At 42.2% G+C, this 12,662-nt stretch overlaps 1 protein-coding gene across 2 annotated transcripts in view; it reads right to left on the reverse strand.

Moving 5' to 3' along the window:
* The window catches only part of LOC149315298 (protein ABHD12B-like), a 48,356-nt gene that overhangs the window by 14,187 nt on the left and 21,507 nt on the right, over positions 1–12,662 (reverse strand). For both annotated transcript variants that reach the window (XM_089522910.1, XM_089522911.1), the window contains exons 2-5: positions 5,071–5,204; positions 3,522–3,624; positions 3,100–3,219; positions 325–355 (exon numbers count right to left, since the gene is read on the reverse strand). In XM_089522910.1, coding sequence (XP_089379036.1) covers positions 325–355; positions 3,100–3,219; positions 3,522–3,624; positions 5,071–5,204 — 388 coding nt within the window. The remainder of the gene's footprint in view (positions 1–324; positions 356–3,099; positions 3,220–3,521; positions 3,625–5,070; positions 5,205–12,662) is intronic.

Raw genomic sequence — 12,662 nt, forward strand, 5'->3', positions numbered from 1 at the left:
GCCTATCCCAAAGATACATCTTAACAGGTGAGAACAGTCACAACCCATCAAGAACAACAAGGGAAACAACACACACAGCAATGGCCTCCTGTCCAGATGTTGAGAAAGGTTACACTTTTCGACTACAACTCCCAAAAGCCCTGAGTGTGCCAGCAAGGGGTTTCTGGGAGATGTAGTACCTCCTAAGTGAATCTTCCAAGCTCTGCTGCTGTGTCTGCCCAACACATAGAAAAGATGATGCACGGCACAGCTCCATGGAAGCAGCCGGAGCCCCTCTCTGGGGATGGGTCAAAGATGCTCTGGAGGATCCAAGATAACACTTACCTTTGTGAAATGAACTCTGTGACTCGTTGCCCTACAGGAAAGTTCAGAGATTAGACAATAGCAGTTAGAGCTCACACAAAGGATGGTCCAAATAACATACTCTACCCCCATTCTCACAATGAGCAATCCAGACAATGCAGGGCCCAATCCACCATTCTGATATGTATGGCGGTGTTCAGCACTGAATCCGCCTTATACCACTCTTAACACAGATTTTAAAAACTCGCCTTTTGCTTTAGTCCTTCCATTAAAACTCAGTCCTCCAGAGTGACAGCAGGCAGCTGTCTACATAGCATCCTACTGTGCTGCCCACCATCACCACTATTGGCACAAATTGTTCGCTCTGAAGTTAGAATGAGGTGCCATGGGATCAATGCCGGGTGCCTCGTTTTCAGCCTCAGAGGGAGCAACTCACAGCAGCAAGCACACAGCAAGATGTCATATAGACAATAGTGGGTGTCACTAGAGGGGTGTCACGCAGTGGGGCGGTATGTACACCTGGAGGGACTAGCATGACTACTGGGCAAGTGATCTGGGCAGGCAGGCAGGGAGGAGAGCAAGGCAGTTCGGGGGGGGGGGGGGCCTACACCAGGTGACACCAACCTCAGGAAAGCCACTGATAGGACTTTATCACACGGGGAAAATAGAGGAAAATTGGGGGTTTAAACTAACATTATCCTGTGAAAATCATGCGATCGTGGTGAAGATTTTCACATGCATCGTGATTAAAGAGCACTTATCCCAGAAATAAACAGGTAATAACCAGCAACAAATGATTCATGTGATTTCCCCGTGAATGTTTTGGCGCTGGTTATTCCCTGTTTGTTGCCGGCATAAGTTATCTTTAATCGCGACATTGTGTGAAATTCTTCACCGCAATTGCATGAATTTCATGGGACAATGTCAGTTTAAACTCCTGATTTTCCCCGTGTGCCACCTGACATTGCTCCAGAGCGCCAGGTAATGGAGGGACCTGGGGGAATGCTGTTTTCTATACAAATCGCCTGTGTGCTAATTTGCATAGAATAAATCCCCAATTACAGCATTCTCCATACAAGATACAGCTTTTTTTCTGCACAGAAAATATGTTTGTGCTGATAATGGTGCTTTCTGTGCAGAAAACACCATTTTCTGCACAGAACAAACATGTGCAAATTTTGCACATGGTAAGTCCCAAGATGTAAAGATTTTCATCAGTCCAGGATTCTTGTCAGTGTTTCTTGATACTCAAAAAACATGGGTTTTTCCCCCTCTATTTTTTTCCATCCTTAGCTCACATACACTGTTGGGAAAGAGTCATGCAGACTTGTCTGCATTGTGCTTGTAGAGAATAAGTGTGTGACTTGTCCCATAGAAGAGACAAGGTTTTGGAGTGCCTGATCAAACCACTGAACTGCTGCAAAACCCCTCTAGCTTATCCCACTTGTCACTCAGGCTGTTCAGAAAACTCAATGAGAAAGCAATCCCTTTACAGAGCCTTCTACAAAACCAATAAAATGATGGGATTGTAAAGCTGATCTTTATTGCAGCAGCTGCTTTCTTCTTATTTGACTGAGATGAGACTTGATTCTTTGTCTACACAAACAAGGGACTCTCAGGAGTTTCACTGGGAATTCTCTGGGGTCTCATTTCATTGATCTGGAGCTGAATACATTCTGCCTCTCTGGCGGCACTACTTTCCTTGATGTTATCCCTTCCACTGAAATGAGAGGCAAACATATTAAATTTTGATCCAATACATGTTTGGCTTTCATCCACCAGTATCTCTTTTTAAAACGTGCACGGTGTGAACTGTGGCGTATTACTGCGGAACATACTACAACAAACTGTAGTGATGATTAGCATCTTGGATAGCTTTGGAAGCCAGTAAAATAAATGCATGGAGAACAGGGCCATTTACTAGTCAGAATGAATATGTATCCACTCCAGTATGAAGCTGCTGCTTTGTTATTTGCCATGAAATAAAAATTTATGGTGACCCTATAAATGTAAGAATTCCAAGAGGCCTATTCCTAACAGCCCTGCTCAGATCTTGCAAATATGTAGTCAAATGAACTGTGACTTCCTTGATCAATCCACGGTCCAAAACACAATGCAGAAATAATCCAGTTTGCGACCAATTTAACTGCCCTGGGAATCATTATTTATTGTGGCACCAGAGCTTGACAGAGAAGGCTAAATGTCTCACAAAACTACTGTCCCCAGAATCCTCTGGGACTTAGCCAGGGCAGTTAAAGTGGTCTCAAACTGGGTTATTTCTGTAGTTTGTTTTGGACCAAGTGCTCCTCCAATTTTCTTACTGTCTTCCACTTTTCCCAGCATTAATATATTTTCTAATGAGCCATGTTGTCTTGTGATAATGTCCATAGTATTACAACTCCTTTATATCAGTTTTCTGGTAGCATAAGATGGAAGATATAGTTCTCTTTTAGGGGTTCCCATTCTGATATCTAGTTGGCCACTGTGTGGATCTTTTTGGTGATACGTTTTGTGAATGCTTCCCTGAATCCCCTTACATACACACACACACACACACTATTAACTAACCAATTGCAGAGGCCCTTGTTATCTACTGGAGATTGGTTCCAGGACCCCCTGTGGACACCTAAATCCTTGGATGGACAAGTCCCATTGAATACACCTTCTGCCCCATTTGTACAGTTGAAGCCATTCCCTTCCTGCCTCGGTCTGGCTCTGCTCCTCTCCCCGATAGTGCATGCAGGAACAACAGCACCACACAAATGCTGCTTTTGTGCTTCTGACTATTCTACTCACCTGGTCCCCCCATTGCCATGGAGATAGATTATGATGGGATTATCATCTGCAAGCGCCTCTTCGAACCAGCTGTGGTCCTTCCCTTCAGATTCCTTCCACCTATTTTGAGGCAAAGCATGCCTAAGAGAAGAAGGAAGGGGATTTAGGCATGCCCACTCAAAATTCCCATTGCTGATGAAAAGGAGGCAGGCTGCATCAGTCCAAAGCAATGATTGAACTGGGGTCCTGAATCATTGCCTTCATTAAAAACCAGAACTTGCACACACAGAGAAAGCAGGAAGCCCCCAAAATGTGGAGGATTTAAACTGACACAGCTGCCATGTTATTTTTGCGGTATGCAACCAGCTCTGAACCAGAGAAAGGTGGGTACAGAAAGAAACAGGCACAGCACACTCCACACAAAATGGCTGGCATAGACTTACCAGATGCCAAAGGTGACTCCTGGTTCGGAGGTGAGATAGAAGTTCCTTGTGTGATTCACATATACTTCAGGCTTCCGGAAGTCCACTCCAAAAGGATAACTCACTGAAAAAGTAGTTTGGTTTTAGGGTTGCTTCTGAGTAACTGTCACCATTACAAACATGCTCACACACACACACACACACACACACACACACACCACTTATTGATGCCATGACATCCAGGACACCGCTACATTATTTGTGATGTTTTGGCAGTCATTCCACAAGCCAAAATGACTAAACTGAGTCTGTCATACAGTGAGCGTCCCATGAGATGACAAGACTCAACGGAAAGACAATAAAGCTCAAGAAATAATAATAATAATAATAATAATAATAATAATAATAATAATATAAAATTGACAGGCAGTAGGTATTCTGTCTTTGAGTAAATTAAGCCAGAAATCTCCCTGGAAGCCAAGATGACTAAACTGAGGCTGTTGTATTTTGGACACATCATGAGACAACACGACTCACTGGAAAAAACAATAATGCTAGGAAAGGTGGAAGGAAGCAGTAATAGAGGAAGGGCGCAAGCTAGATGGATGGCTTATATTAAGAAGGTTATAGGTATGAGTTTACAGGACCTGAGCAGAGAAGTGGAGGGCAGGGAGTCTTGGAGATGTCTCATCCACAGGGTTGCCATGGTCACCTGAGATCAACTCAAGGGCATTTAACAACAAAAAGGTATTCCTCAGCCTTCCATCCTTTTGTAGGTTGGTAAAATTAGTACCCAGCTTGCTGAGGGCAATTAGCTTACAGATTGTAAACTGCTTAGGGAGTGTCAGTTCACTGATAAGCGGTATAGAAATGTACTTGCTATTGCTATTGTTATTAGTGAATTGCAACACTGTGCAACTAAATGTGCAAACATGACACGCACTGCAATGAACAATGCACAATGTGCATTTCCATGTGAAATGGACAATGGCACCACATGTACAAATGGCACTGCTGTACAACTTTGCTCCTGCAACCTTGAATTGAATGTGGATGTTCTGCCTGAGTCCATACATGGAAGAGAGTGAAGGGATCTTGAAGCATCTTTGAGACTAAGTGAAAGACAGAAGATGGTATGAGCTTTCATAGACTTGAGCCTACTTCCAAATTCATCTTAGGAAGTAGACCAAGTCTACCAAAGCTCACGCTATCAACTTCTATTTTTCAAAGATACAACCTTTTTAGTCTGTAGAATCAGTATGTAGAGAGATCTTTATTTTTAAATACAAGATGTCCTTATACAAAAGGGATCTTGCAGCACCTTTGAGACAATCTGAAAGAAGCTGGCAGCATGAGCTTTCATAGACTTAAGTCTACTCCCCCAGGACCACCATATGCATCTGAGGAAGTAGACTTAAGTCTACAAAAGCTCATTCTACCAACTTCTCCTTCAGTTAGTCTCAAAGGTGCTGCAAGATCCCTTTTGCATAAAGAAATCTTTAGTTAGCTTTCTGTTTAAAAATGAACATGGATAAGCAAATACACCTTAATTTTTGGTAGGGATACTTACAAAAATTGAGATAGACACACTTTTGTAACAGAGGAGGAAATATTCGGACAAGGAGGGGCACAGAAGCGTATAAAACAAATACATTCAGCAGCAGTGTCTTGATTTTATTGTCTTGGAACCAGTCCAGAAGTGTCCTGGGGGGAAAAATAGGAGATTGAATTTAATTTATTGTTTAATTAGAATAGTTATCACCAGTATTTTTCTCTCAGGGGTGTCCTTTCATTTGCCACCTGATCCTTTTGAGCTGGCAATGCCAGAAATAGACCCCTGGATCTGTATTCTGTGATCATGTATTATATGATCCCACAACCTCAGGGGTGTAGTTATGAGAGCAAAGACAAAATAAGGGCAATTCCCCTTCTCAATAAGAATTCTGCCCCTCCAATTAAATTTTCCTTCAATTCCCAGATTTCTAGCACTGCTGTAACTTAAAACCTGGGCAGAACATTTAGAAAAACTGCTTAGGCATCTAAAGAAAAGTGGCAGAGACAGTGCCCAAGTGGAGGCAAACACCTGACTGAATAAAAAAAGTCTTCACTTGAGAGGTTTGATGGATGCACCATTAGTCCTCCATATTCACAGATTCTGTATCCACAAATTCAACCATCAATGGCTTAAAAATGTTTTTTATGAATTATGCAAATTATGATTTTGTCATTTTATATAAGGGATGCCATTTTACTATGCTATTATATTTAATGGGACTTGAGCATGCACAGATTTTGGTATCGACGTGAGGCCCTGGAACCAAAACCTAGCGGATACCAAGGGCACACACTCCAGTAAGGAGGAGGTCCATGCTAGGCTCCCAAGAGAAGTAATTCCAAAGCCCAGAGACAGCCACCAAGAAGGCCCTTTCTCATGTTCCCACCAACCATGCTTGTTTTGGTTGTGGGGCTGAAAGAAGGACCTCTCCTGAAGACTTCAGGGCCTGGGCAGAGAATTCTGCACAACTGAATGCAAACTCAATGGTGCATGCAAATGAATTACAACCGAATATAATAATAATAATAATAATAATAATAATAATAATTTTTTATTTATATCCCACTTCTTCCCGTAGGATTGAGGCGGCTTACAATCATGGTAAAATATAATACAATATATAATGGTAAAATCCAAATATAGCTATACAAAATATAACAATATAAGATAAAATTCATTATCTCTCCTACCAACATAACAATTTAAAATTCCCTTCTAGCAATAAAATACATCTCACCTTTAATATAATCACACAACAACAAAGAGATAGGTATCCATGGACATTTTGTATGGGGATCCAATTCAACGTGTGACCAAGTAAACTATTCAGGGAAGGCCTGTCAGAAGAGATCCGTCTTGACAGCCTTGACAGAGAATACTGACCATACACATCTGTATATACAGTTGCAGTGCATGCTCAACTCTGCTTCTGCAACCTTAAACTGAATGCATCCATTTCACATCAGATAAAAGTGCTCAGTTGCTCTGATAAGGTAAGTTTGTTACTGTTGTATGTTTTCAAGTCATTTCCAACTTACGGCGACCCTAAGGAATTTGATGGAGTTTTCTTGGCAAGATTTGTTCAGAGGAGGCTTGCCATTGCCTTTTCCTGAGGCTGAGAGCATGTGACTTGCCCAAGATGACTCAGTGGTTTTCATGGCCGAGCTGGGAATCAAACCCTGGTCTTCAGAGTCATAGTCAAACCACAATGCCACTTACATAGACATTACAACATCAAAAGAATTCTGGGAGTACACTTTTAGCATAATGTACTTAGTTCCCTTGTTGTTGTTGTCAACTGCCTTCAAGTTGGCCCCAGCTCATGGCAACCCTGTGAATGAGACATCTCCAGGCCCCATTATCCTTTACCTCTCTGACCTACCTTATTGAGTCTATCCATCTGGCATGTGTTCCTCCTCTCCTTCTTCTACCCTGTACCTTCCCCAGCATCATTGTCTTTTCCAATGGGTCATGTCTTCTCATGATGTGGCTGCAGTATGACAGCCTCAACCATCTTGGCTTCCAGGGAGAATTCAGCCTTGATCTGGGCAAGAACCCATTTGTTTGTCCTTTAGGACATCCACATTATCCTCAGCACTCTTTTCCAGCACCACATCTCAAACAAATTGATCTTCTTTTTTATCTACCCTCTTCACTGTCCAGCTCTCACATCCCTACACCGTGAAGAAGGGGAATACGATGCCTTGGGCAATCCTCACTTGGTGCTCAGAGTAGTATCTTTCCATTTTAGGCTTTTGTCCAGTTCATTCACAGCAGCCTTTCCCATTCCTAGCCTTCTTCTAATTTCTTGGCTGCAGTCTCCATTCTGATTAATGTTTGATCCCAGGTATGGGAAATCTTTTGCTATTTCCATTTCCCTATTACCTAGGCTGAATTCTTGTATGTAGATCTTCTGCAGTCATTATTTTTGATTTCTTAATGTTCAGCCTACTTTGACACTTTCCTCCTTGATCATTTTCAGTAATTGCTCCAGGTTTTTGTTGGTTTCTGTTAGTAGTCTGAAAATAGTTATCAAACTCTGCATATAGTTATCAAACTCAAAATGCCCTGTCCATTTTAGTTCATTCACTCCTAGTATTGCTGTTTATAAGTTTCCTTCCTTCCTTCCTTCCCTTCTTTTTCTTTTTCTTTACTATATCTAGTCTCCTTTGACTCATGCTTAGTTCCCTTTATACCCTGAAATTACCAGATCCTATCTGACCTCAGAAACTAAGCAAGGCCAGGCCTGATTAGTACTCGGATGGGGGACAGCCAATGAGTAGCAGGTGCTGTAGGCTATATTTCAGAGGAAGGAACTGGCAAAACCACTTCTAAATAAAGCTTCCAACTGCCCCAGTTTGGCCAGGACACTGACTGTTCCTCTGTTGTCCCACTTTTCAACTGATTTGAAAATGCCACAGTTTCTCACTCCTCCTCCCACCGTTCTCCCTTTTTCCTCGCCTTACTTTCATTGCTGTAAACTGAGTTCAAAATGCAAAAGTAATTTGTACTCAGTTAACTCAGTGGGTGCAAGAGGCAAAAGCAACCTGCTGCAGCTTCTCCTCACTTGTGGGTTCTTCTTCATTTACAACCTTTGCTCTCTTGACCACACTCTGAAGTTGTTTGGCCACATGTGTCCCAGTTTTCATTGGTGATGTTGGAGGGTATGCAAGGGAAACACTTGTATTCTGCATGCTGCCACATGCAGAATTAACGCAGTTTGATACTGTTTTAATTATCACAGCTCCATCCAATGGAATCCTGGTTGTTTTTTTTAATTTGTTGTGGCACCAGAGCTCTCTGACAGAAAAGGCTAAATAGCCCACAGCACTACATAGCATGGAGCCATGGCCGTTAAAGTGGTGTCAAACGGCATTAATTGTGCAGTGCAGATGCTGCACTGAAGCCCAGAGGATTACATCTGACCTCTTCTAAGGGATGTTTACATAAACATAGGGATATAAATACCTAAATAAATAAATAATAAATAAGTTTACATAAAGAAGACACCAGGGAAATGTGAAGCAAATGAGTCTGGATCCTGATGCAACAGTTGGCTCAGAGAAAGTGCCACCCACGCCAAACCTCCGCTAAGGTTTTGCAAGGTTTCCCAACACTTTCTTAAAGAGGATGATCGGAAGATATCTGAACACTCCCAAGGGGTAGTGTCTCGACATGTTTTCATCTGGTGGCAACAGAGGAGTGTGTTCCATGGTGTGGGTGTGTTCTAGTTAGGTCTTTTAACTTTTGTATATTTCATGCAGTTTTATCTTATTTTAGCAAGCCAGTGTGGCACAGTGGTTTGAACACTGGACTGCAACTCTGGAGACCAGGGTTTGCTTCCCAGTTTGGCTATGAAACCCACACTCTTAGCCTCAGGGGAAGGCAATGGTAAACCTCCTCTGAACAAATCTTGCCAAGAAAACCCAAGGATAGGTTTGCCACCATAAGCTGAAAATGACTTGAAGACATGCAAAACACACACACACCAGATGATTTTAATTGGTTTTACTGGGTTTTTAAACTTATTTTTTAAATTTTATTTATTTCAGATCCCCAAAGAATACTAAATCAACCACAACAAGAACAACAAACAGGCCTAGGATATGAATTAACAGAAAAACACATATGAGGGATGCTTCACAGACAATTCCGTCAGGATAGTTATCCGGATAGCATTGTACAATCAGGATGAACACAAGATTTCACTGAGAAATTCATGGAAAAATTCACAGAGTCTTTTATGATGGGATCGGGTTCAAGCAGAAAATATCTCTCCATAAGTCTGGTTTTACATTTTCATTATAAAAATTGTAACTGTTTTTATCTGTGAGTTACCTTGGGTCCTTTCCTGGGAGAAAGGTGGCATAATAAATAAAATAAAATAAAAAATTGAGATATAATCCAAGAGCAGACCAAAAAAGCTTTGGTTAAGTCCACTGTGAGCAACTGTCCAGAGTTAGCCCAAGAGACAGCATGGCTGTCCCTCTGCACATCTCTGCAAGTTCCATTGCTCACACATGCAAGCACTCGAATAAAAATGAAGAATACATATGCATTTTGAACACATTCAAAGCATGCAGAATTTATGCTGAGTCTATCCTATTGCCTTAGTTATTCACAATGCCAGTAATGCAAATCTTTAAAATAAAAACTCAGGGGGAAAACCTGGTATCAATTATCCTGGATTAAGTGGGGTTTTTGGCAGCCCCACCAAAACAACTTAATTGGGTGCCAGTGGCGTCACTAGGGGGATGCAGACCACACCAGGTGACACCCTAAAGGGGGTGACACCACTGCTCCTCAAACACCTACCTCTGGGCAGAAATGGCACCAGCCCAGACTAGTGTGGCATAGTTGTTTGAGCACTGGATTATGACTCTGGAGACATGGGTTTGAATTCCCTGTGGCCATGGAAACCTACACTGGGTGACTTTGGGCAAGTCACACTCTCTCAGCCTGAGGAGAAGGCAGTGGCAAACTTCAGCTGAACAAATCTTGCCAAGAAAACCCCAGGATAAGTTTACCTTAGGGTCACCATAGGTCAGAAACGACTTGAAGGCATCCAATAACAACAATAACTCCTTTATTCACCATGTCACACCATCTTGGACTTCATCCTGCTCTAGGCATAAGAATTAATTCTGTGCCTGGAGAGGGAGTGCAAAGTAGACATTTCCAGTTGCCCCAGTCCAAAGACTCCAACACCAGCTGGACAGATTTGTCTGTCTTTATTTCTTAAATTTTTGGTCACTGCCAACCACTTGGGACAGAAAAACAGGATTCTGAAGAGATCTATTCATGACACACCCTCTGGACAGCTAGACAACTAGGTAAGAGAGAGATGGGCGAAAATGAGCAGAAGAGATGCCAACTGAGGAAGAGAAAGAGGCCTGTGGCCTTTGTCTTATTCACAGCTGCTGGACTTTCTTCATAAGAAAACCTGCGTAATACTTAGCAGGGTGCTGTAACAATGCTGTAACAACTGGCTGCCACCCAGTTTTAATAACCTCTTTGGTAATATTAGCTTTGGAACAGCATCTTCAAACAAGGGAATTAAATGGCATTCAGTACACCAAAAGCAAAAGAGCAAAAAGCTCTGCCACAAAAAGACACGTGTTCATTCATCTTTCCCGTCTATCTGGACAATGCAACACAATACAGATTTGCTCATGCCGACTGAGCTCAGTGTGGCCTCTTCCCAAGTACAGGATGACAGCCTGAACGTGGGCGGTTTTGGGATTATCAGTATCCACATCTCAGTTCATCTGGGCTGGGCTAGAACTGTATAATCAGACAGATCCTGTTTGTCATACTCCTCCAAACTTTGGGACTGCATTTTGCAAGAGAGTTATGCCAAAGACACATATGGAGAAATGAGAGTATAGCTACAAGGGCGAGCAAAGTGAAACCTTGCTCTCCAACAAAAATTCACACCCAAAATAAAAATTTCCTTCAGTCTCCTAATTTCTGGCATTGCAAAGAGCGAGACATTGACAATTGCAAAAACCCAAAATTGTTCTACTTTCTGTGCTTGTCTTCTAACTTGGCCTTTTTTGTAGGTTCCATCTGGTATCTGTCTCTTAATGCTCAAGTTTTAAGGAATTGCAATGCTAGAAATATGGGGACAGAAGGAAAATCTGGGTGCTAACTTTTTCCACAAATGCAGTAAGCATGGAATCCTTATTTTAAAAAAGACTTATTGTGCCACTTTAGTGAACTTCAGCAAGTCATCCTCTCTCAGTCTCAGAAGAAGGCCACAGCAAACCTCCCTTGAACAAATCTTGCCAAGAAAACACTGCCATAGGTTTGCCTTAGGGTTGCCATAAGTCAGAAACCGCTTGGAAGCGCACAACAATAATAACAACATTGAAACTCTGCAAACCTCTGCCTACACTGTAATCAACTACAGATACCACTCTTTGTATATCTCCATAAAACGTAGGAGGTGGCTGTAACAATCCCTTTGCTGCCACCCAGTTTTAATCACCACTTGGGTAATGTTAGATTTCGAGCAGATTCTCAAAACAATGGAAGTACCAACTCTTTTTAAGAGTTAGGTGGCATTAAATGCATCAAATGCAAAAGACAATAATACACACACACACACGCCTATATATTCAGTGGTCTCTCCACATTTCCTGCGGTTAGGCGTGAAAGACCCCCATGAATGGGGGAAAGCGCAAAAAAAAATCCCACTATTCTTTTTACCTAAGAGAACACCTTGCTAGTAATTTCCAGGTCCTCTGGTGCAACTCTATGGGCAACATCTGCCACAGGTTGATCATAGAAAGAATCACACTGGAGGACCTAGAAATGGCTAGAGAAGTGTTTTCTCCAGGATCATCTAGGTTCTCTAGCATAACTCTATGGTCAACTTCTGGCAGAGTTGCACTGGAGGACTTAAAGATTCCTAGAGGGAACATATTTAATCAAAACCACAAATAATCAAATCCTCAAAAGTCAAAGCCACAAATGTGGAGGGCCAATTGTATATACATGCATGGTATAGTGGTTTGTGCATTGGACTATGACTCTGGAAACCAGGATTCAAATCCTGGCTCAGCCATCTAAACCCATTGGGTGAGTTTAGGCATGTCACACTCTCTCAGCCTCAGAGGATGGCAATGGCAAACCTCTTCTGAAGAAACCTGCCAAGAAAACCATAGGATAGGTTCATTTTAGGGTCACCAACTTAGAATCACAGAATGATAGAATTGGAAGAGACCCCAAGGGCCCTGATCCAGTCCAACCCCCTTCTGCCATGCAGAAACTCTCAGCATCCCTGACAGATGGCCATCCAGCCTTTGTTTAAAGACCTTCCAAAGAAGGAGACTCCACCGCTTTCTGAGGGAGCATCTTCCACTGTCAAACAGCCCTTACTGTAAGGAAGTTCATCCTACTGTTAAGATGGAATCTCTTTTCCTGGAGCTTGCATCCACTGTTCCATATTCTAGTCTCTGGAGGAGCAGAAAAAAAGCTTGCTCCATCCTCAATGTGACACCCCTTCAAATATTTGAAGGCACACAACTTTAACTGGAAGCCACACAACAACAACAACATATGCATACACACATTACACATTGCACTATTTACACATATACACA

Source organism: Sceloporus occidentalis, unplaced genomic scaffold (assembly GCF_023333645.1).
Source record: "Sceloporus occidentalis isolate IW3139 unplaced genomic scaffold, rSceOcc1.0.p SCAF_4, whole genome shotgun sequence".
NCBI classification, from domain to species: Eukaryota; Metazoa; Chordata; class Lepidosauria; order Squamata; family Phrynosomatidae; genus Sceloporus; species Sceloporus occidentalis.